Below are 25,796 nucleotides of genomic sequence, written 5' to 3' on the forward strand. Positions count from 1 at the left end.
AGCTATATGAGTATGCTGCTTTTTCTGCTCCAAAATGATGAATGTTCTTTGCTTTTGTTTGGTTTCCTAAAATCTCCAGCTTATGATCGCTAACCAAATCATTCCTTAGAACACTTTTTAATTGCAGCCATCTCTGCTTCCATTTTGCTTTTGCTTCCTGACATTCCCTTCACCTACGTACAGTCTGCTCTTCACATCTACTTGACCATCCAAGTCACTCAACTTCACAATGAGAGTTTCACGCATCTCTTCTGGGGAAGTTCTGGTATTGTCATGGAATCTTTGTAGAATATCTGTTGGGACACCAAGGAAGCCATAGGGTGATTAAGGTGTGAGAGACTCCAAAACTTGTTCAGCTTCCAAAGAGCCACTGGCACCGTAATTGCCATTGTCTGGAAGATCCTGAATCTCCTTCATAGGCATGCTTTTCTTTGCAGACAGCATTCAAGGATTGTGCCGTTATTTCTTGGGGGGGGGGGGATTCTGGCAAAATTTGGTTCGTTACAGTTTTGAAAAGTCTTGTTAGTAATGGGAAATCATGAGCTCATCTTGTTCTTGGAGCAGTTGTGCCTCTGTTCCTGATGCCAGGTTTTTTTAGCTTTTGTATCATAACAACTGTTAAGCTGAAATTAGCTGCGAGTTTTTATTTAGTGCAGCAGAGAGTATAATTTTAAAGCATTTAAATTACTGGTTGGTGTTTTTTGTTGTTAGCTGTGGAATTCTGTTCAGGAATTTTTCATCTGAGTCTTTAGGGACCTTTATTCATTATTTCTTTGGGAAGTGAATTTTGCCATATGATGTGTAGTGGAAATGAAGTGAGCTTTCAAAGCTCATTCATTTATCTTGCATTTTTAACTCTGGTATTAACCACTAGCAAAGTAGCCCACTGAAAGTATATAATAAATTGGAAATCTTGGCCTTCCAGAACAAAACTGTTGGGTCCGTGCCATGTATACCTGAATAGATGTGTTTTCTGTGATTTGATTTAGTTAATACACCAACAGAGGGGAATTTTTAGCATTTGTCTTGTGGTGTGCACACACACATATATATATATGTATTTATATATTTATGTGTGTGCATATATATACGTGGTAACACTAATTACTGAAGTAATTTCATAAAATCAGTGTGGTTATGCTGCAGTTGAATTTAGCTCATTGTTCTAAATTCTCTTTTGCCAGCTAATTAGATAATAATGCTGCAGTTTTACTTCTACAAAGAAGCATTTGAATAATTAAAATGCTATGTGATCCTTTCGCAGAGAGAAAGTAGCTTGGTTTATCTGAGTATTTTCTACTGAAAATTTCATGGAAAGATTTAGATTATTAATACAGACTTTTGTGTTTGTGAGGTTAACTTAAATATTGGTGTGAATCAGGCTTGGAGCAGCACTTATCTTTTCCTACCCAGTCTGTAATGCATCCAAACATACCTTTTCCATGTGTCAGGTTTTTTAAATTATTAGTGGTCTGTAGTTATTGTAAATTGAGTAAGTGGCCCTAATCTGTTTTGTATTGCACAGAGCGTGGGATTAGAATAATGTGAGGGCCAATAATACTGTTCTGTAAAGCTATTTAAGGTATTTTTTTCCCCCAGTAACTTTTTAATGTAGTCTGCCTCTTTAAGCTGGTTGGAGGTAATTTTCAGAACACTGAGCAGCCCATATAGCTGCTATTGACAGAGTAGCAAGATTTGTCGGTTCTTAGTGTTTCTGAAAATTGGTCTAAATGTCTAAAAATGTATTCCAAATTAGCTTACTTTTGAAAACGGTGAACACCTGCTTCTGTGTTTATATAATAATTAAATGCAAGTTTGGCTTATATTTAGAAGACTTTTAGCATAATTGGCAAGGACTACCAAGGTCATCAATTAGCACAGGTTGCTTGATTTGCTAAATAATTTTGCATAAAGGTGGTTTGGGGTTTTTTTTGCCTAAAATAGGGTTTTGGTTGCAGTCACTTCAAGGTGTTGAGATAGAGATTATTATAATAAAACAAGGATTTTTTGGGGAACCAAGTTTCAAGAAGCACTCGTAAAACTTGCAGGTTGAAAAATGGAATTTAGGGAACTTTCTTTCTATATGGAGAAGGATGAGTTTGAACTGAAAAAAATGGTATTTAAACAAAGGGACTGCATGAAAGAATCATATAAAGATGAGTTTGAACATCTTCTGCTCATACAGATTTTTATGGATTTCTTTTTTTTTTCTTTTAGTCAAGTCATTTTTTGCACCTTACAGTCACTGGATTTTGTGTGTATTGCTATATCCTATTTTGCTGATGTTACTCGGCCATAGTGCAGTTTCACATATTTGGAGCCTGCTGTTTCCCAGTCTCTAATGCATCCACGATATTTATCAATATATGTGGTTTGGAACTGAAAAGCTTATGAAGTATCTCATATTAACTCTACAATTTTTTAAACCTTTCAAGAGATGACACGAATAAGGAAGAAGATGAAGATGAAGAAGAAGCAGAGGAGGAGGAAGAGGAGGAGGAGGAGGAAGAAGACAACAATAACAATGAGGAAGAAGAGTTTGAATGCTATCCACCAGGCATGAAAGTCCAAGTGCGGTATGGACGAGGGAAAAATCAAAAAATGTATGAAGCTAGTATTAAAGATTCTGACATCGAAGGTGGAGAAGTCCTTTACTTGGTGCACTACTGTGGATGGAACGTGAGGTAACTTGAGTTTTAGTTAGTGATTACTTCTTGAATTACTTCTAAAATACCCTTGTGTATTTTAAAAACTAAATGAATAGACATCTGGAGTCCTAAACTTTCAGTGTTGGTTTTCTGTGAAGGTCATTGTACTGTATGAAACTATTAGATTTTTAACTCTATATAAATGCAGTACTCTAGTTACTTAGAAAATCATCTTAAAATGACTTGTTCAAAGAAGGCTTCTTTCATTCCCCATCTTATTTTTAGATCTCTCCATACAGCAAGTGACAGCCTACTCTTTCATAAATTCCTCCTCTGGTTCTCTTAAGCCAATTTTATCTCATACAATATTTGAATAGTGCACTTAGCTGAGTCTGTATACACACTCTTCTCAGCGAAGCAAAGAGTACGCTAGCAGTATGGTATTTAACAAGAGAAGTACAAGATTCTTAGTGGCAAATTAGTGTGCAGCAAATAATTGCATTTCATTCAGATCTGATTTCTACCCCTCCCCACCCCTCCTTCCCCTGTGGATGCCTCAAGCTTCCAAACAAGACTCTTCTTAGCCTAGTGGCTTCTTATGCTTTTCTTAATATATGCAGGATTATATGCTTTTTATTGTCTCTAATAGAACATTAATAGAAATAAGTTGAAGTATAAATATATTTTTGCCATTTCGGACTGATTTTTTTGCCATTTAAAATCTGAAGCAACTTTGAAAACAGTAGCGAAGACTAAAGCTTCTGAGTGGCTTTTAAGCCAATTACCGAGTCTCCTGCTTTTTTCCTCAGTTTCAGTGTATCTGCTCATTGTCCTCAGCTGTCATCTTTTAAACTTTATTACCATGTTTATAGATCTTTAAAAAAACTAGCCTGAGGCAAATCTGCTCTACTTTTTATTTACTTATTTTTCCTCTTCTGGAAAATCTGAGGCTCTTGTGACCTTCTGTCATCTGGACTTTGATTACCATCCTACCTCTGACCAAGAGGGCAGGACAAATCTCATTTATTCAGTGCTAGCAAGATCTGCTAGCAAAGGTCACAATTACAGAAGCATGATACTTCTCTTCCTCCCTTGAATATACCTCTTTGCATCTAGGCCTGGTGATTTCCAGGACCACCTAAGCCACTGCTGAGGAGGAACATCTTGATATTGCCAGTTTTGATATCGATCTTTTGTAGAATTTTGATCTACATATATATTGATCTACAGGAATATGATCTTTCACATAAACTGTCTTCAGGCAGCATTTGTAAGCATAGTTGGCTATGAATTCAAGATATTGGGGGAGATGCAGCCTGTTCAAGTTGGAATTTGGAATGTGACTAGGGTTTCGATCATTATTGGGGAGGACTTCCTTAGGAGCGTAAGTTATGGAAATTTGCATCCTACTTGCTGAGGATTACTGTGTACCATTCCAAGAGGTTTCTTGCTTTTAAACTCTTTGTTTTGGAATTCACATGTAAACATAGAAGTTATTTTCCTTTTTGAGTAAATACTATGCTATTATAGATGCTATGAGTTGAGATGATCAGAGTTTTATTTGAGCAGTACCACTTTAAATCTGAAGAAATGAGAAGTCAAAAAAGAGCCTTCACCTTGGAGATCCTGGCACCCTGGTTCTTAAAGGAGAAATCAAGATTCTGTTTTTTGAACTCTGCCTTTTAAACAAATATGCGGATTGATATCAGAGGCATTATTTCTGTGACTAGGATATATTTGATAAGCATTTTTAGTAAACTTGCACTCATTTGAGAGGTGAGGGGAGTCGTTTGGTCTTTTTGGCAGCAGGAATTGCATTTATATTCTTACCTGGTGTTTCAAAAGAGCCCTCTGAAAGGGGCTGGGAGAGTAGGATTCTTCACTGAAGAAGATGACAGTGATTGAGATTTAGCTATGGGACTGTGTGTGAACTCTGCTACTGTGGCTAATTTTTTTAATTCAAGTAAAATTACTTAAAAGTTTTGGATTTGACAGTAAGAGTGGGTAAGCCTGAGTTTGAGGCAGCATCTAAATGCTTTTGATATTTTAATATTGTGAAAACAAGTCCCGTACGATCTAATAACTTGATTTGGCTCTTAGTCAGTCACAACTTGGAAAAATCACTGGTTTACTTGGATAGGTAGCAATTCTCTCCTCTCCTTATTCATTGCAGTTTACTTTTAGTGTTTAGCAGTGACAAGTACTGTAACATTAGGTCATGGGATGTACCAAACTAGGATTTTCTAATCATCCAGGATTTTCTTAATTCTGTCATTCTCCTGCCTCTTCAGGTTGACTTTCCTGTTTCCCCTTTTGGTCAGTACGCTATTTAATAGCCTGTTCTTCAAATCCATAAGTCTGAGCAGGAATCCTAAATAACTGCTAATATTTCTTACCACAAGGTAACTTCAGTATCGGTCTGGGATTCAGAATAATTGTGTGTGTGTGTGTGTGTGTGTGTGTGTGTACACGTGCGTGCACACACTTTGGGGTGCTTGGAATGGAATTTGGTAGACTTGGTTTCATCTTTATTAATTTTTTTTTTTAAACTCTCTGGAACCAGTGACACTAATCACTGTGGAATTTATTTTTTTTAAATAGAAAATACAGAAATGGAGTATAGCTTAACAGCATTGTACAGGTGCACTACTTTATGCTAAAGAATCTTGTTGGCTCCTGAGATTCAGGTGATATGTATCTCTGATAAAGGTAAACAACTGTAGTGTTCAGTGGAGCCTGACTTGTAGTGAAAGGGATGGTAAAAATCTCTACCCTGTTAGAGAGAACTGTTTATGTTACCACGTGTTAGCCAGAAAAAGCCTATGAGAGAAAGTATTTTTTCTAACAGGCCAGTCATGTTCTGAATTATGTATGCTTTATATGGAACTAAAACTTCCCTGGGGCCTACAGTGCCAGTTCCTTCTGTCATAATTTTAATTTTCAGCTGCCAGAGCAAAGAAAATTTCATTGTATAAGTGTTTGAGTTTAATTTCTTCTGCAGTATGTTCCCAGTAATTAAAGGCAGAGTGTGTATATTCAAAAAGAGTTTAGGCTGTTTTAACTCCGTGTGTTGTATGGTATAATATCACAAGACATGTTATTCTTGAATGTTTCAAGTGTTTAAAACTAAGACTTATTACTTTCGACACTTGTTTCTTTCCTTCAGAAATCTGAATGTGAAAGTGCTAATTTCTGTCTTGATTTGTTGAAGCATTAATAATATACAAATTTTGTACTTAACAGTCAACCACTGAAATTAAAGGAACATTTGTAGCCAAATTTCAGGTTCTTGAGAGTAGTGTATGTCAAGGGCAGGAGAATTATTAAAATAAAATAAAAAAAATCAGAGTCCTCATCTAATATTCCAGTATTTGGTTATAAGACTAAATCTCCTTTCTTTGATCACAGCCAGAGAAAACACTTGATTCTTCCTTGTTAGCAGATACAGACAGTATACTGGAACTTTTCAGTGAATTGGCCAAGGCTTGCTAGTTCCTTGAGGTCACTTGTCTTCCTGAGAAAGTGGTACATTTGCTAGTATAAATCTAGAGGCTGGAAAAGTACACTTTATTCCTTGTTTACCCGCTAGTACTTCTGTGGAGGATCGACTATGCAACCTGTAAGAATGTGTTGTGGTTTATTTTAGCTTGCAGTCAGTGCATATGGATGTAATAGAATTAGTACATACTTTTATGCAAAGTGCCAGTTATTTTTTCTGCTATATAGCTATTCATTTCGTTCTTCCCTTTTTCTTTTTTTCCTTCCTTCCAGTTCAAACCCACCTTTCTGGCAGGCATTCATTTTAACCAGTAAGGCAGAAAAGGTTCACTCCTTACTGGCTTATCTTTGTCTTCATTTTGGTAAGGCAAAGGGGATGTTTCTTCTGAAGGCATTCCAAGTTTTCATATGAAACCTTATTTAAAAATAACTAAATAATAATGTCTTACAAATCCCTCCTCTTGGTTCTCAAACAAGTCTGTGCAAACTCTTCTAGGAACATCTCCCCATCTTACCTCCTTCATCTCCACACCCAGCTGCTCGCTTTAGGGAGTTGAGGTAAGCAAGTGTGAAAGACGGCACTGCAGTAAAACGACCCAGGTCTTCTGGAAGCACATACTTCTTGTAATGAGAGCTGAAGACCTTCTTTCATAATGTTTTTGGTTTTCTTTTGTTTTGTGCTGTCTAAAGCAAGATTAGAGATGAAGTCAGTTTTCCTATTTTAATAAGGTGCAGTTCTTATAAAGAAAGGCTCTAGTCCAAGTCACACGAACTGTTCAGATGCAGCTTGGCATGTGGTGCGCTGTACAGCTTTCAGAGTGCTTCTCTGTCATGCAGTAGAGGAGAATGTAATTTAGGGTCAGGTTGTCAGCTGTGACTTGGGATGTATCCGTTTTGCAGGATCTGTTTCAGCCTGGGGTCCAGTTGTCACAGGTTTAGGCAAAATAAATGTGTCTGATGTGTGAGTAGTGAAAAGAGCTGTGCCATGCAAAGGTGTGAACCGTGGGGATCTGATTCCCTGGAGGATATTCAAGATTTCTGTGACGCTGGGCCTCCTTCCAGGGTCTGACTGCTGTTCCAGGTGCAGTCAGGAGTAGAGCAGGATATGCTCCTGCCAGGAACTCTGTCTGTCACACGTAGGTTTTCAATTTGTGCTCCTCGAGATGAGGAGTTGTGACCACTGCTTCTAATATGTAACATTTAAGACCTTGTGGTATCTACACAGCTCTCTTAAGATCCTGTACTTCCTCTCTCCTTCGCTTCTGTATGCCCTCTAGTCTATCAGCTGTTGCCCCAACAGGCACTGCCATTACCTTGAGTCATGGATAGTGTGTGCAGTGCGCAGACTTTGAATAGGAGGAAGATTGTTTTCTTATTGGAAATGCATAGAATGAGAGAATACAAATTCTGTATTATAGCAACATGTCTGAGGCAGAAAGGACACTGTCAGAATAATCGCTTTTCACCCTGTATTTGTCCAGTCCTAGTGCTGTTTTCCTGCATTGATTTAGACCTAATGAAATACTCTTACATATATGTGGGTTGCAAAGTCCATTTAGCAGTCTACTTAGCGATATTCCTTCTAGAAAGCATGTCTTTGACTTGAAGAAAGATTACTTCAAATAGGGTTTCCCACAGTCTCACAGAATACGGGATTTTTTGATACTGAAAATTACTCTGCGGAGTTGTATTTCAGTTCTGGGAAGAAATCTGAGCCTGTTCACCTACATGTTACCTGATAATAGTACAATTACAGCTTGTATCTGCAGCAGTATAGGTAATCTTGTTATGTTGTAGTCTGCAGGGTCTGCTGCTAGATTTTGTGATTTTTATTGTCACATGGAGGGGAAAAAACCCCAAGAAATTGTTTTGGAAAACTGTATTATTATGTGAAATTTAAGTTAATAAAATACAGTATTTAGCTTCTGGAATTCCGTGCATAGATCTTAATTTAGAGGATACAGGAAAGCGAGTTGGAAGCTTGCATATTTTTCTCTAATCCTTTTAAATTTTTATGTCAATATTGTAGATAAAATTGGCAGTAGTTGCAAAGAAGCTAAATTGGGACTGTATCAGCAGTTGCTGAATATATAAAAATGGTAGTCATGTGAGCCCAGCTGGAAACCCAGCATGGTCATGAGTGCATTGTGCTTGGCTCCATCTTGTATTAGTTCTCTGTGTGTGTGTGTGGTTTGGGATTTTTTGTTGGTTTCTTTTGTTGTTTTGTTTGTCTTTTTTTGTTTGGTTGTGGGTTTTTTTTAAGGTTGGTTTCTTCCCATCTGTTTTCATGTTTACCTAGGGGGATCAGAATTTATGTGGCTGCACCTTGAGACAAAAGTTAATACATACTAATTTTTAACTGACCTATTTCTTATTCAGACGGTTCTTGAATTCACAGCTGAAGTAGGACAGCAGATTATCCTTATTGGGAGAAAAAAAAATTGTTTGAATTGATTCTTGAGATTTTTCAGAAATACACAATGAAACTGGCAAGTACAGTACCCTAGTTACAGTATATTCTCACTAATAGTGTACTTCTCTGGTCTTGGATTTGTATTTAACAGGTCCAGTCTTAGAGAATAAGGCACCTGTTGTTAATATCTTGGTGCTATTTAGTATGTTTTTGTCTAGTATCATTCTGATATAAAATGGAAACGTTTAACTGAAAACAAATTGAAAAGTGTTAGTGTTAAGTTAGTGACTCAAAAGTTAGTGACTCCTAAGTGTTAGTCACTTCAGATACCACTTTGCAGACACTCAGGCTCGAAAGAGTTTATATTTGTTAACTGGTCACATTTTATGTAGTTGTAAATTTATTTTATTGTTAAGGTATTACAGTATGTATATTCTTGAGGATCCATAGAGAATTATCATTCTGGTAGTTTTGTTTTACCTATATATGTGGGTTTCTTGCTGTTCAGTGCAGACTAGAAAAATAGAAGCTTTCACTCTTAGCCATCAGTGTAAAATAACTTCGTCCTGTATGTCCCAGCATATGAAGAATTGAACCTTCTGCTGAAATTTCACATACTGAAAAGTACACAAATAACTTATTCAAATTCCAATTCAGTTTTTATATGGCTAATAATTTTCTTTTTCCTCCAGTAATTTCTCTTACAATGTCATGATTATCTGCTTAAAACCATAAATGTGTACAATTTTTTCTTGCTTTTAGGTATGATGAATGGATAAAGGCAGACAAGATAGTGAGACCAGCTGATAAAAATGTACCAAAAATTAAGCATCGAAAGAAAATAAAGGTAGTTTCTCTCCCTTTTTCTTCTTTCTTCCCCGCCCCCCCCCGCCTTGGTTTAATACTTTCTTAAGTACTGCACGCAGGCCCCCCCCCCCCGCCCTTGATTGGCCTACAAATGCTTGACGATAAAAGCAACTCCTAGCCTTTTCAAAACTAAAACTTTTTTCATCAGGGTTTTGTTTTTCCACTTTGAGGTGGGGAGGGGAAGTTTCTCTTTCCTGCTTTCCTATATTTTCTTATTAAATTAATGTACGCATTTATTGAAAATAAATGAGGGGGATCCATTTTATCATCAGTGGGGCGACCCAGCTCTGGGTGGTGAGATTTGGGAGCTCCCTCTGCTGATTCTGGAGAGCAAACCAATGACTAGTCCGTATGTCTGTGACTATCATTTTATTTCATAGCATTTCTTTCAAAATTCATTCTTCTAAAACCGATATTTAGGCTTAGGTTATGATATATTCCTTGGGCAATGGGATGCAAGGAAGCTTTTCCTTCTGTCACAGATGTCAGTGCTCCCTCCTTCCCCCCTCCCCCACAGCACCGTGGCACCTCTGGAACCTGAGTTTTGTTCTAGAACTCCCTGCTTTTTGTGACAGAGCAGGGTGCTGTAGCCCTGCCCTGGCACTGCCAAGCCTGGCACCCTGTGGTGCCACTGCTCCTAGAGTGCTGGTTGTGTTTGCTTTCCTGTTTGTTTAGTGCTGGCAAAGTTCCTGTCTTCAGTAGAAATGTCTCGGCATGGGCCGTAGAAAGGTATTTGTAATCTTTTAAACAAAGAGGAAAGCTTTCCTCTTTGGGTTGAATGTTTAAGATAACTGTAAGCATTGCTTAATTGTAATCTGTGTTAAGATGTATGCTCAAATGAGAAGAGTTTTGAATCTTTTCTTTCACATAGAATAAAACTGACAAAGAGAAGGAAGAGAAGTATTCTCCTAAAAACTGTAAATTGCGACGTTTGTCAAAACCACCTTTTCACACGAGCACATCACCAGAGACTGGGTCCAAACTTGACAGCGCTGAAGCCAAAAATAATGAACAAGCTCCAGTTAAATCAATAGAAATTACTTCTATCATTAATGGGCTACAAGGTATTGTACTTAAACTTCTAATTCTGTAAATGGCCTTTAAACAGTAGTAAATGACAATGTCGAACAACTGATGCAACTGTACGCTTGAGTCTGTCTGGCTAATTATAACACCATCTCCAGAAATAACCCTTGAACAAAAGCAATATTCACAGTTTCTGAAAACAGGCGTTGTGGATTCAATGTACGTTAACGGTCTTAAGAATTATGTCCTTTGCTTTGCCATCCTTTTTTTGTTTGATACACAGCAAAGCATTTTTACTTCCCATGTTATTTCTGAATTTTTAATTTTTTATTTATGTAACTTTTAGGACCCATGATTTTTTTTTTTTCCCTTGAAAAACAGAATTAATAAAGCTAGGTTTCCTATTAGCTCGTGTGTTGTTCCTAACATTGTTTTCCCCTACCCACACATTTACAGCAGCATTATAATAACTAGTTGCTTGTCTTCATTGTTAGTTTAGTGCATGTCTTCAGAAGAAGAAATCCTATATGGTATAGGCAGTTTGGGTAACCACCAATATTTGTGAAAGTTGTATGAATTGAATAATCTTTCAGACTTATTCGAACTTGGATGACATTGGCCACTGGGTTCCAAATTTGTAGGTAGAATAACAGTCAACATAATCTATTAAGCTTCGTTTCCTTAGGAAATGAGAAACAAAAAAGCAATTAGCAGTGATGATAATGACACTATTATTAGCGCTATAATTAATCTGTAATTAACTTCTGATTACAAAAGCACAATTCGACATACACCCTCTAATATTTTGGAAAGCTAAATGTTTTCCATGTTACCTAATTAATTTCCAGAAATGATCCTAATTGTATGCAATTTTTTTATCATTTAAGTCCACAGATCCATGCGGAGGATTAACTTTTTTTTTCCTGTTACTTGCAGGTTTTTGTTTTTAAATATGAAAGGCTCTGCTGTTTTACTATTTCTTTTTCCTCCAATTTTAGAGCTGCTTGCTCAAAACTTTTTACCAGGGGTTTTTGTTTTTTTTTTTTTTTTTTCCTAAACTGGAATGATTAATGCTTTTGTATTCAACTTGCCTTTGAAGGGCACAGCAGAGTAAATAGGTTGAGAGGAAAACTTGTTGGACCTTATTTTTGGTTATTGTTTTAAATGTGGTGGTCTTGGCTTCTATTTCAAATGGCAAATTTTGATACCTCATATTATAATAGTAGTGTAGTTTTGATCCTCTAAGGTATGAGAAAAGCAAGTGTTAGAAGTCCATTTTAAGTGATAGAGTTCTTGGAACCTTAGGCAAAAATGTTTACCATAAATGTTTAGTTAGAAAAAAAGCAAACAACACTGAAAGAAAGGGTTATGTAAAACTTGCTTTCAGATTGCATCTTAGAGTAGCATTTAAGATCCTGCCTATCTTAAAGCAAATAAACCAAGAGAAACACCTGAGGCAACATTTCTCAAGGTATTTTGTCCTGTACACCTCTTCTGTGTGTTAGTGTGCTCTTCTCTAAGTTTGTTATATTTCAGTAAAACTTTTTTTAAAAAGTTAATTCAACCTTGATCGTTTCCATGAATTTCATTGACAGTATTGCTTTTCTTCTCTGTCATTGGTTATGTTATCATCTTTTAAAAGGTGATGAGTTTTAGTGAGGAATTGAGAATCAGATGGGAGGTAGGATGAGAAGAGTTAAACTAGCTATGCCAATAAAAATAGATGTTACAAATCAAGGCATTACCCATATATTTGAGCCAATTATCATTGTTTTTCCTTGTATCTGTATCTTTTCCCATTGAATGGGCTTGTTGTTGATTCCTTCTGCATTATATCTTTGTTCTTCCTTTCTTAGTTTCTTTAGTCCTGACCCTGAATTTTCTTACTATTGTCCTACACTCTTATTGTTCATATATTTCTCCAACTGCCTTTCATTATTGCTTTCACTGCCTTTTTCCAGGCTGGTCATTAGGTTGGTTTGTTAGAGATTACCCAGTGTCTTTGTTGTTGTTCTGTCCTTTTAGACTGTGGATTCTCCGGGGAAAATACTGTCTATGTTTTGGGCTTTGGAAAAATGGCAGATAATGGTAGTATTTGTAATCTATAAGAAATATTCAGAGTCTTTGTTAAGCACATCTTTCAATTTCTGCTTTGGTTAATTATGCAGAAGTTTGTATTTTATGGATTGATGCACTTTATGCTTTCTCCACCTCTTCAGAAATTCCTGGAGATGTACTGTTTAATACAGAGTTTTCCTAGTTTCTAGTCTAGCCATTATACCTTCTAATGGAACAGGAAGCAAATCTTTGAAGTCTTCAGGAGGTTTCATTTAAAATACATACTACTAGAGATCCCTGTAGCATCTGTTCATATCGTATCTGTACAGTTTTCTTTAGTTGTTTTTTTTTAAGAATTCTTTGTAACCAGAATCAAGACAAACTTTTCTTTTTTTTTTTCTCATTATTTTTAATTAGCTTCTGAAAGTTCTGATGATAGTGAGCAGGAAGATGACCAAAGTGCCCCAAATGTACATGCTGATGGCAAAGAGGAATCTCAACATGAAGCTGTAAGCCAAGATAAAAACGAACTCTGTCTAAAAGAAGAACAGAGCGGTTCATCCCTCCCAGAAGAAACTAAAGCTCTGACAGATGTAGTAGTGCCCAAGTTGGGATCCAAGTCTCCTGAAAGATTGCGAAAAGAGATGGAAGAGTTATCTGGAGATACTGACACTGATGGAGAAGACGAAGCCACAAAGAAGAGAAAGGATGTAAAAAAGGAGGTAGTGGATAAAACAGCAAAACCACAGGTAAAACGTGGTAAACGAAGACACTGTGTTGCAGAGGAATCTTTAAAGACTGTGTCGCCTAATAGAAAGGATGAGAAGTCCAAAAACAAAGACTCCCTTAGTTTAGAAAACAGCAGTAACAGCTCCTCGGATGAAGATGAGGAAGACAAATCTAAACTGAAAGTCACTCCAACTAAAAAGTACAATGGACTAGAAGAGAAAAGGAAGTCTTTACGGACAAGTACTTTCTACTCAGGATTTTCTGAAGTGGGAGAGAAAAGAATAAAGCTTCTAAATAACTCTGATGAAAGACTTCAGAACACCAGAGCAAAGGATCGGAAAGATGTCTGGTCAAGTATTCAGGGACAATGGCCGAAGAAAACGCTGAAGGAACTGTTCTCGGACTCTGACACTGAAGCTGCTGCCTCCCCTCCACACGCTGCTCCTGAGGATGCTGCAGCAGAGGAGCAGCTTCAGACTCTTGCAGAAGAAGACATTTCTTTGCCTAGCTCTGAACTTGAAAAATCTTTGCCAGCTAGTGTGGACGTTAAACCTGTTGAGGAGAAAACGACCGAAGTGGGTGAAAAGAAAGTTGAATTCCCAAGCAGTGGCAGTAATTCAGTGCTAAATACTCCTCCTACAACTCCTGAATCGCCTTCGTCTGTAACCGTAACAGAGTCCAGTAGACATCAGTCCAGTGTCACTGTCTCTGAGAGGCTGCCACCAAATCAAGAAGAGATACGAAGCATTAAAAGTGAAACAGATAGCACAATAGAGGTGGACAGTGTTGCAGGGGAGCTGCAAGACCTCCAGTCTGAAGGAAATATTTCTCCAACAGGTTTTGATGCCAGCGTCAGCTCCAGCAGTAGTAATCAACCAGAGCCAGAGCATACTGAAAAAGGTAAAGGAAAGGGTAAACAGAGCTGTCTTCAACTTTACGAGCTCTCATTTTAGCATTGCTGATGTATTTTCATTCTGTTATGGTTACACTGCTGGAAAATTAGTTATTGAAGGAAGTAGTAGCCTGCTGTCTGCTTCAAATGTGTGGAAATGGTATAATCATCTAGTGAATAAAATACAGTCTGCCAGGAAGTTTCTTGGCCTTTCATTAGGAATTGTGATGGTTTCAGTGAGGAATAAAGTTTGTATCTGACCTGGCAAGAAAAGCCCAGAGCAAACTGTAATACATTGTATAGGGAATATTTATTGTAGCAAGACAGATACATTTTGAGTACCTTGCTACAAGTAGAAGATACTGTTTCTTAATTCTCCAGGTTGTTTATTTGGGGCGAGAAAGTGCCAATTATTGCATGCTTAGGCAACCATTTCAAACTTGCATCTTAGGAAATTAATGTTTTAAAAAAATACAAGTCAAGCTGATAACAAACATTGACTTTATTAGCTATGTTTCACTTTCAGATGTGATTTTGCAGATTGAAGTTCCTATTCTGAGACCACTAGAGCATAGGGGATAATAAATACTGCTAACACCTGTGCCTGTGATGTCAGTGTACTGCTGTCTGCTTTTTAACTGTTTGCAAGGCTGGATCCAAAAGCTTTTTTGTGGAAGTCACTGGTTCTTTTACAGTTCCATCAAAAGTACAGCTATTTTCAGTGTGTTGAAGTGCCTAAAAAATTATTAATACAAAGGAAAAAAAATACATGTCTGAATATAATCCTGAGATGACAGAAGTGGTTTCTGCATCTCAACAGATTTCAGTTAATAATTAACTGAATTTTCTCAAAATGCCCTTAAGGTGTGTTACCTTTATCATTCTGTTTGCATCATCGTTTGAAAGAATGCAACAAAATGTGTTTCCTTAAACAAAGGAGAGAGTTTGGTGGAGGCGAATATGTAGCCCTCAATAAATATGCCTGTATTGCTTTGTTAATTATAGATGCGTAAGTTTAGAACTTAATTTGTTTGCTTTTTTATTAAAAAGGAAATTATTGCCACATGAAAAAAAGTTTTACACTATTGCACACCATCACTTTTACATGCATTAGACTTTAACTTCCTCTCTGATTTTGTCAGCACGCTGCCTATTTTAGAAAATTAGGTTTCTTAATGTAAATAGTTTTGTTACAGGAGTAATTTTCAGTCTAAGTCAGGTGGCTGTGGAACAATGTTTGAACAACTCTGAAAATTTGTTCTTTTAACAGTTGTACTAGAATTTTTTTTATCTTCTTTTTTACTTTTTCCTCTTGTAGTCACAAATACCAGTAGTCTTTTTCCTTTGGTTTTTTGTTTGCCTTTTTTTGTTGCCTTGTTTTTTAACATTATTTAAGATTTTTTTTTTATACTTTCAATTAATGTAATTACTGATCACAAGTGATAGTTTCCTTTTTTTCTCACAGCTTCCAAGTGTGACAGGATTTTTGAACATTTTTCAGTAGTTCTTGATAAGCTTTTCCAATAAATGTATTCTTATCTAATTTGTAGTATTGAAAAAATTAAAAATCCGTGTGGTTCAAGAGAAATTCTGATGGTGCATACGGGAAGGTTACTTGCAGTCATCTTACACGTGCACTCTAACCAACAAACTTCGTCTGCCTTCCATCCTCCTTCACCTTCTCTTGTCAATATAAGTAGAAATCTGAGGCGTAGTAAGGATAGGCAGGAACAGTTGCATTGTTGCCTTAACTTAATCTCTGAAGTGTATTTTCTGAGACAAACACACAGCACTGCAAGTATTTATTTAATTTGTTTGGGTTTTGTTTTTTTGTTTGTTTGTTTGTTTTTTTCTTTCCCCAATTATAGTCTGTACAGGCCAAAAAAGACTTAAAGATGCTCAGGGAGGAGGAAGCTCCTCAAAAAAGCAGAAAAGAAGCCACAAAACATCTGTGAACAACAAAAAGAAGAGTAAAACTAGTAAGTATAGCAGCTCAGTGTGAAACGAATCTGTGAAGGTACTGTCTCATTTGTTTGAACGATTGTAGGAGATGAAGTCTGGAAATAAAAAATGTATTAAGACAAAATGTTCTCATCAGGGAGTTCTTAATACTGTTTAAATGAAGAAACTACTCTTGCTGAATGCCAGAGTGTTTTTAAATGTCTTGTGTTATTTCTGGGCCTATTTGAGAGGTCCTTAATATTGTGTAACTCAGGAGAACTAAGAAAGCGAGTATTTCACACTTGGTAGAATCGGGACAGGAATCTGTGGCATGATAGCTGCATGTTTTAGAGGAAAGACTGGGACCTGGATGAAATTATACTTTGTATTTTCTGCAACATGAGTTTTTGGAGGTTTATATCTCTTCCAGTAGCAAATATGAGCATAATTCCACAAGAATATAGGCTCTATTTTCTTCCTGTATCATCTGTTACATCTTCAGTAAATAAGGCAGCTTTTGCAGCTTTTCTTGTAGTTGTAGAAGCTAATTGGAATAGAAACCACAGTACTGGGGAAGAGAAGTTTCATAACAGCAGAGGTGTATTAGAGAGACATATGCACACGTGTTCAGGAGACAGCTAGATCAATTACTGCCTCATCTCACTGTTAATAAAAAATACCAGGGAACAGTCAGCTAGAGAGTGAAGCTAGGAGGATAGCTCTAAAAAATGCAGTTAAAGCAAGGATAGAAAGCATGTGCTATGCCTTTTTTCTTCTCTCTTCCTCCTCCCTGCCACCTTTTCTTTCTTTTAACAGCTTTTAGTAAAAGTCTGTACATTTTGGTCTGGTATTTGCTTTCACCCCACCCATCCTTCATGTTCATTGATCTCCTTTTCACATTCTCTCATCCTTTTTCACTCCATTTCACTAATCTCCTCCTTGCATAATCCTTATTCCTTCCCTCACCCCAGGAATTAAAAGTAACAAACCAAACTGAATTTGCATAACTTAGACACAATTTTTAGCCTTGCCATTTTTCCCTTTGATTTGGTGAATTTATCCCTTTTTCTCAACCTATGTCTTCGTCAGGATACAAGGACTTCGAAGCTAGAATTGTTTCTTGTACCACATACAGTTCTTGGTCTGTATGCGTTCTTTTTGTTGGACTTCAGGCACTGCCGTATGTAATAAGGGCAATAAATAGAAAAAATGTGGAGTCAGTTGTGAGCAAAAAATTCTTTTTGTGAAATTCAGGTTTACCAGTTAAAGCTGCTTTTGTGGCAGCTCCAACTCTTGCCTTTGCATTAAGCCAGCAGGCAACAGCAACTCTGCAGCCAGTTGAGTTCTGTCATACCATGTGTAACTTGGTGTTCAGTTTTTCCAATGTAGATCACCAGATCATAAAGACCAGAACCAAAAGAGACTTTTGGGGTTCATTTTGTCAACACCTAGGGCAGGTACAACTGAGGCATAAGTTTCTCTTGATTAATATTTACTGAACATGTTTTAAAAAACAACTCTAATGATGGAGATTTTGCAGCTCCCCACGGCATTTTATTCCAGTGCTTCCCTAGACTTCTGTTGAATTAAAATCTCTTGCCCCTGCTTCCACCTCAGTTTTATTTTTGTAATACTAAACAAGCTTCATTCTTTCAATCATTATTCATAAATCATGTCTCTAGATTATTTTTTTACTCTCCTTTGGGTGATTAGAAGACTGCATTCAGTTTAGTCCGTTGCTTTATAGTTAAAGTTTTTTTCAGTGTGAGGTGAGGTTCTTCTGTTTTGGGTCAGCCAAAGATGTTTTTCTGCAATTAAAAAATTTGATCGTCATGTCTGAGAATTTTTGTGGATGATGTCATGCAAATTCAGATCATTGCTAGTTATTTTAACACAAAAAAACCTAAAATAAATAAAGGTGACATAAGGCTAAGAAAAAGGCCAATTGTTCACTCTCATTTCTGCTACACGTCCTAGGAGGACAGTGAAAAGTGTTAGCTCTAAAATGCGATAGAGATTTGTATATATTGAATGCTCTATTAGAAATTAATATTAAAAAAAGATAAACAGGAGATAGGACATAACAGTCAGTCTTGCTAACTGTTTTAGAAAAAGTATAGCCCCATAAGCAGAAATACGTGGATAATTTTTACACCTACATTGACACATTGGACTGCCTCTTTGCCTTATTTTCTAATGTAGGCAGTTTGTTTACAGATATGGTTTTAAAGTAACAAGTATGATGCTGTCTTGAACCATTCAGAGAGTAGAGTGCACCTTCCCTATACAGACCTCGAACAATTGGATTGTATTCATGAATCTTCTTACAAGATGTGTGTCCCTACACCACCCCCTTACCTTCTTGCACGCACTTTCAGCAATATACTTAGCAGTATTCAGGGTGGATTGTAGAGCCACAGTCTGGTACTTTTATCCACCCTCTAGCTCTGTAGGATGTTGGTTCTCATAGGTCCTCATAATAGCTATGAATCTGCCTGCACAGCAACTAGCTGGATGGTGTTTCCAGTGCAAGTTTTCCCTTTCACAGCATGCCAGCATTAGAGAGGCCCCATTATATACCTGTTTTGTGGTCCTGTATTTAGGCACTAGCGATGCAAAGAGCTGTGTGCCAAACTTCTATACCAGGATGGATTATAGCGTTTTAGACTGAAAGTATTTTGGTCAAACAAACTCCTGTTACATGAAAATCAGCATAGGGGTAGCTTCTGATAAGCTTTGGTTTGGGCAGGAAGGTTGTTTTGTTTTGTAACAATATATCTTCTTGTTTCTTCAGCAAACAGCAGTGACAGTGAGGAACTATCTGCTGGTGAAAGTGTGTCCAAGTCTCAGTCAGCAAAATCGGTTTCTACTGGCATGAAATCTCACCAAACCAAATCACCCGCAAGAACACAGTCTCCAGGAAAATGCGGGAAAAATGGAGAGAAAGAGTCTGATCTCAAAGAACAGAATAATCGTTTACCCAAAGTTTACAAATGGAGTTTTCAAATGTGTAAGTATTTTCTTCAAAACACACCTAGTGTGGTCTTGCAGTATAGTATAAGAAGGCTTTTTGAATTTTATGTGTTATTCCATCCTCAATTTGCTTAATTTTGTGAAAAATCCTGATTTAAAAAATAAATCGGGCTTTTTGTTGGTGGTGGTGGGTTTGGGGTTTTGGTTTTTTTGCAATTGCAGGGCAGGAAACTGCCTGTATCGCACTCTTCTAATACTGTTTTTAGATTTGACTCCTGCGCTCTTACCATCCTGTGCCGACTTGTCATTCTGGCGTGAATGTTACTCACTATATGTGCTTCTTGTGTTGACATTTTCTTGCTGTTTTACTCCTCATTCATTCTCTAGTTATTGTTCAGACACATGTTTGATTTGTAGCTTTTTCCCCTTCCATTTTGCCTTAGTGAACCAGGACATGTTTACTATTTCTAGTAATAAGAACTTCCAGTGTGGTTTTGTCAGTCAGCTACAGGTACGCGTATAGCTAGGGGTGAGCAGTATTGAAAGGCTCATGCATTTGCCCATCTGAAAAACAGTTCAGTAGCTTATTAATGCCTTGATATTAGTGTGACTTCTTAATTGCCTCCGCATTTGTGCTGTTGCAGCATTATTTGCAGTGGTGAGAAAAGAGAAGTAAGATAAAATATTGGGTGATTGAAGCCTTCTTCCTCAATACAACAATAAGTAAACAATTGAAAATAATTATTTAAAAACAAAAGCTTGTTATTTTTAGCCCTCTCTCTTACAGCGTCTGGGTATTTAATTATATAGTCGGCAACAAATTGTTGTCCCTAGTACTGACCATGGGTGTATAGCATTGCATGAGTTGCTTTCTCTTTGCTTTTAAAGGTCAAATTGAAACTGTGTAGTGTGACTGATTTAAATTACTTCTTAAAGTGATCCATAGTATCTCATTCAGTATTCACAGATTACCTTAGTGTATGTCAAGTTTCTGAAGTTCTCAGAGCATTATGCTCTGTGTTTTTCTGCGCTCTGTCCCAGGCTGCGTGAAGGCTGCTGTTCCTCACATAAAGTGAGAAAAGGGAAGAGCTGGCATAGCACGCTGTGCAGACACGTAGGCTGAATTCTTTTTTTATTTTATTTTTATTTTATTTTTATTTTATTTTGCCAGCAGTGTTCTTTTCATGCCCAGGGAATTTTCCACTTAGCCAGCTGTTTCTGCAGTGAGAGAATCTGACCCTGCATTTTTTTTCTCCAGCCCTGAATCTTGGTGTTACTCTACTTTAAAAGTATTTTTCTTCTAGTACTTCCTCACAGTCAAGTTACATTCTGCTGCTCTTCAGGACTGTGTAATGTAATAGGTGTTTGTCATTTACTGGCCTACTGAGATTCACGGGGCAGATTTCCTGTGCAGCGCATTTAAGGAGCTTTTGCTCTTTTCTTTCTTTCTACCTTGGCTGTATTGCATGTGCTAAATTTGCTTGGCAGGAGTTGGACTTTGGAGTGCTATTTAACATGTTTCCTGCTGTTGCAGAGGTCTAAGACACTTGCAAGGTTTCTGGGCTTTCCTCATCTTCCCACAGCCTAATATAGTTGTGGCTTTTGGTCCTTGGTGCTACCTTCATTATAGGTTGTGGTGCATTCTGCGCCCCACGGTACTTTAAATGATTCTTAAATGTCTTTGAATGGAGTGTCTCCAGTGTGACTTACCTGTGGTTGAAAGGGACTGAACAGAGATTGTTCCTCCTGCCTGTGCCCCCTCAGAGCTGTGTGCCATGCTGTGGAGAGCTCCCAGAGGGGCAGCTCCTGTGCTGGCTATGTCCCTTGACATCCCTGTGTGGGATGCCAGCGAGGAGGTCCTGTATAGTTGTACCTTATGGCATATGTGCTGTGAACTCCATTAGAACCACCCCACAACTATTCAGATTTGTAACCTGCTTCTTTGGTAACAACCAAGACAAGTTGGGCAAGGCTGACCTTCTTAGTGTATTAGGCCAAACTGAGCTCTAGCAAGGACTCAAAACTAGTTTTGACTCCTATGTTTTTACCAGTTGTCTTTTTTTTTTTTTTTTTCCCCCCCTTCCTTCCTATGCAGAGGGGAATGCATGCATTTTCTTCCTCTCCCACTTCCTTAAAGAAGTGTATCTATTTATTTTAAAAAATAATAAAAAATGGACAAAGTTTGTGATAGCAACAGCAGCTGCTGTTTATTGCGTTTCTTGGCTTTGCTGTCTGCTACCTCCAAGCACATCACTAAGATTTGAGTACTTCCCACTTCACTGAAATTCAGACAGTTTTGGAAATGCTGCAATACAATAACTAACAGAGATTGTTTAACTTGCAGCTGACTTGGAAAATTTGACTAGTGCTGAGCGCATAACAGTTCTCCAAGAAAAATTGCAGGAAATCAGGAAGCATTACCTGTCCTTGAAATCTGAGGTGGCTTCCATTGACCGAAGAAGAAAGCGCTTAAAGAAAAAAGAGCGGGAAAGTAAGTGCTGGGAACTAAATTCTGCTTTGAGGGGGCTAAACTGCATGTCATGTTACTAAGGGGTTAAAAGGAACTGGATGATTTTTAGGGACTTGTGTGCTATTAGGAGTGTGGTTTTGTTCGCTTTCTTTAAAAACACTGTATACAGTTATTTTATGACCTCTAGAAGGTACAGTTCAGATATCCAGTGACTATGTAAGGGGAAAAACATTAAAAAGGCATGCAATCTGTTTAATTCTGTTTAGGCAGAAGTACTTTATACAGGAGAAAATGTACAGAAAAATAAACTAAGCAGTGAACGAAGTATCTAAGGTTATGAATAACTTGAAACTTTTCTTCAAGTTACACAATAATCCGCTTGTGTGTCTAGTTAGTACTTTCTCCTTAGAATAAGTTATTTATTTTATGAGTTTAAGGGAGACCATCAGTTAAATCTCTTATTTCTCTGAAGCTGCTTTACCTGATGCTCTAGGGAATGTTCTAGTGTGCCTGCTTCTAGCAGCATTAAAAGGATAATTTTCTCCATCTTGTTTATGTGCACATTTAAGAGTTCAGTGAGTATAAGAAGAAAGACTGAAATGCCAGGTGTAGCAAGATTTTGTGGCTGCAACCATCACACGGCGACTGCAGTTGCTTCTTGCCTGCCGGAGCAGGGTGTATGTGCCAATTCAGTGCTGGGACAAGGCCCTGCCTGTGCTGACTCCCACAGGAAAGAAAGGGAACAGTTGACTGTGCTTGCGGGTCAGGAATGAACTCTGCCGTCCTCTGGCTGGGCCCTTGATCTGGGTGGCCAATGAACCAGGGCTGCAAGGGGCAATGCCATGCTGTCCTGCCCAGGGCTGAAGCTGTCTCTCAGTATTTCCCACAAAAACTAGGGAATGGAGGCTTTTTTCTTTTTAATAACAGGGCATTGGTTGCTGGAGTCAGGATATACCAATGCTTGTTGTTGAATGGGAAATGTTTTTATTGCTTAATTTATAAATTTTTATAACCTGTGTTCTCCTCTTCCTGTGCAGGTGCTGCTACTACATCATCTTCCTCCTCATCACCTTCCTCTAGTTCCATTACAGCTGCAGTTATGTTAACTTTAGCAGAACCATCTATGTCAAGTTCATCACAGAATGGAATGTCAGTTGAGTGCAGGTGACAGCAGGACTTGCCAAAGCACTTTGCACTTAATGGCTGCTGAGGGCCACTCTTTTTTGTTTTTGTTTTTGTGTTGTTTTTTTTTTTATACTGCACAGTGGCACAAAATTCAGACAAGCACTATTTTGTATTTAAAGTTGTTTCTTGACAAGCTAACTTTGCACTTAAGTGCACTTTTATGAAGAAAAAGTACAACAAACTGCTTTTCCTCAAGCAATAATTGTTTCCAACTTGTCTGGGAATTGTAAGTCTAGTGACTCGAAGGCCTTCCACTGTGGCAAATGGAGGCTGTTCACTGCCTGTAGAGACAGTACAATAAGCATATAGTTGTTGGGTTGATCTAAATAAATGTGGTAAGGCTTACTGTATTCCCTGGTATTTTGTTAAAGCTGGAACATTTGATATTTTTCCATTTATTTATGACAAATACTGAACCTATTTTCATTTGTACAAGCTAATTGTTTTTTAACTGCTAAGTCACCTTATAGTGGCTTTAATTGTATACGTCAAGCACATGTATTCAATTCAAAACCTGCAGTTAGTAGGATGTTTGACATCAGTCCTGATAACCAAATACGAGGATTCCTTTAAAAAAAAAACAAAAAAAAGACTGACTAATGTTTACAGGTTTGAATTAGGCTTAAATAGGTTACTCTGGGTTTTAAGAACCCATTAATTGGAATGAAACTACTGTACTTTGCCATTTTTCTATAAAACAGTATTTTTTTTTTAATTTTGATAAAATACATTATGAAAAAGAAAGAAAATGGCTAACAAACTGTATTAAATCTTAATGTATAAAGATTGTATTTAGCCAGTTTAAAGTGTATATTTATTCATAATGGATTATAACAGTTATATTTTTGTGTTTTCTTGTAAATGTTTCTTTTCCCTTAAAGCAACAAATATTTCATTTGTAATGCTTATTTTATTACGAGCTTCAAGGAGAGGACTTCAAGACGGAGTAAGGTGTGAGGTTATAATTTGTGGTCGCTGATATGAACACTGCCACAAAAGGGTAGTTGTTTTTAAAATAAATAGCAAGCTGAGTGGTAGACATTTAATTTTTTAAATGCCTTGTACAAATTCCAAAACCAACTTCAAACTGTTTTCACTTGTATTGATTTTATGTTGTATGGATCCCAAGCTCTCTCCTGTTAATTATATACCTTTGTAAGACATTTGTATATTGCGGAAGTGTTCATTCAAGCTATTTAATACCTGGCACTGTTAATACACAGTACTTTATTGTACAGGTTGTTTTACTGTTTTAATTGTAGTTCTGTGTACTTCTTTTGCCTGGGGAAATAGGGGCTGGCATGTTTTTCTTTGTTTTCTGGCAATACAACATGTAAGAATTCAAAGCATTTTGTTTGTAGATGCTAGAGTGTCAGAATCCTTTACATTTGACTTTTCTAAGAAAAGCATTTTCAGTCTTCGTAGTGTGTGCTTAAGGTTAACTGATTTTATTGAAAATGGTTTCAAAGTATTCAGAATTGTACAGGACTGTAAAAATTTGTTGACAAACATTGAAGGAAAAGCTTATAGAAAAAAGCTATAAAATATATATTAGGTTCTGCAGAAAATGGAGAATTATGTAATATATTGTACAAATGTAAGCAAAGGCCTCTGAAATAAAATGCCATAGTTTGTGAATCCCTGATTTTGTTTCTAACAGTTTAATTAAGCAACTATAGTGTGTTCATTAAAACGTCATCAAGCTGCAGAATCAGTTTAGCAAATGATCTTCGATATGATGTAATAGGCATATAAAAGATAAACTAGACCAGGTACATTGGCCTAATTTTCCTCTTGGTGATTAATTGAAATTCATCCTCTTTTTCAGTGGAATGGGAAAGCGTGGCCCATTGACATCGTTAAGGCAGCGCCGCTTGAAAAAAAGATGAGTTTTGATTCACGTTAGTTCAGATAGTTTGAAAACGTAAAAGCAAGCTCCCGAAGATATTTGCTGACTTCTAATACCGACTGCCTCAAGTTCAGATTCCGTGGAAGTGAAACTGGAATAAAACTTTTAGTGTTATCTGCTTACCTCATGTCTGGCTGTAGTTCAGTTGACCAAAATACTGTTACACCTGCAAAATGATAGATTACTGATGAGACTGATAAATAACAAACGACAATAAGCTTTGGAAACATTGACCGTGTTAATTACCAGTGATCTGAGACTGACAGGAGGAATTTTAATAATTTCAGTGGGGTACTCAGAGGCTATTTACATATGTTTAAGTTTAGCAGAATCAGAGTCGTAATGTTCAGTTCTGCCTTTCAGTCTCAGAAGGCGTAACTGGTATTGATTTAACTGGCAGCTACATCTGAGCAAGCAAGAGCAAACTCAGCTGTCCACTAACTACTAGTTCTTGATCAGCTCTCAGTTTTAGAGCCAGCATTTTTGCTTTGATATGACAGTTGTTCACTCTCATGTTCTGTGAGAGGATTTGTTTGTTTACTTGTTTAAAACAGGGATCACTAGTCACTTCCCCACTCCCAAATTGAGTTTTTGCATAAATAGGATTTTTGCTGTTCTTTAATACAGGGATTATTTAATGTTTGTTGTACTTCTCATGCAGTTTAATGACTAGGCAAGAATCTGTTCTGGATGTTTTGTGTTGCACCTCTTCTGTGAAGTGTGTCTGCAAATGGTACTCTCCAGCTTCGTGTTACTTGTGTCCCAGTGGTTACAGAGGAAGGTGCCTTTGGCAAACTGTTAGCCAGGCAATTTCGTCCCATGTTCCAGCAAGTCAAATCTGAGCTGCTTTTCAGGTTACATACTGTAATGCAGCTTTAAATGTGGGCATGCTCTCTGCTTGGCATGCATCCTGTGCTTACAGCCGAGAAGGTTTCCCACTTGCAGGGATTGCTGGGCTGTGCCCACGCTCTTGAGTCCCTGCTCGGACCATGACCTGAAAGGCAAAGTGAGACAAACTACCCCTCCTTCATCCTTTACACCTTGGCTAAGTGACAGCATCAGTTTTGCATGTCTCATGTTTGATTGTGTTGGGAATAGCTGAGAGCGTAGACTATCCACATGTGCTGAGAGAAAGCATGCCTTGCTTTAAGGCTGTCTGCATTGCTCCCGACTCCCTTTGTTTACAG

The 25,796-nt window shown here is 37.4% G+C and overlaps 1 protein-coding gene across 3 annotated transcripts in view; it reads left to right on the forward strand.

Moving 5' to 3' along the window:
* The window catches only part of ARID4B (AT-rich interaction domain 4B), a 93,830-nt gene extending 69,492 nt beyond the window's left edge, over positions 1–24,338 (forward strand). For 2 of the 3 annotated variants that reach the window (XM_075043256.1, XM_075043257.1), the window contains exons 17-24: positions 2,436–2,684; positions 9,322–9,406; positions 10,298–10,490; positions 12,928–14,139; positions 16,000–16,110; positions 18,867–19,082; positions 21,390–21,536; positions 22,553–24,338. In XM_075043256.1, the coding sequence (XP_074899357.1) occupies positions 2,436–2,684; positions 9,322–9,406; positions 10,298–10,490; positions 12,928–14,139; positions 16,000–16,110; positions 18,867–19,082; positions 21,390–21,536; positions 22,553–22,683 (2,344 nt within the window). In that variant the 3' untranslated portion in view covers positions 22,684–24,338. The remainder of the gene's footprint in view (positions 1–2,435; positions 2,685–9,321; positions 9,407–10,297; positions 10,491–12,927; positions 14,140–15,999; positions 16,111–18,866; positions 19,083–21,389; positions 21,537–22,552) is intronic. The other variant, XM_075043258.1, reaches the window with a different exon arrangement.
* The last annotated feature ends 1,458 nt before the right edge of the window (positions 24,339–25,796 follow it).

The sequence above is a fragment of the Buteo buteo genome, chromosome 12 (assembly GCF_964188355.1).
Source record: "Buteo buteo chromosome 12, bButBut1.hap1.1, whole genome shotgun sequence".
In the NCBI taxonomy this organism is placed as follows: Eukaryota; Metazoa; Chordata; class Aves; order Accipitriformes; family Accipitridae; genus Buteo; species Buteo buteo.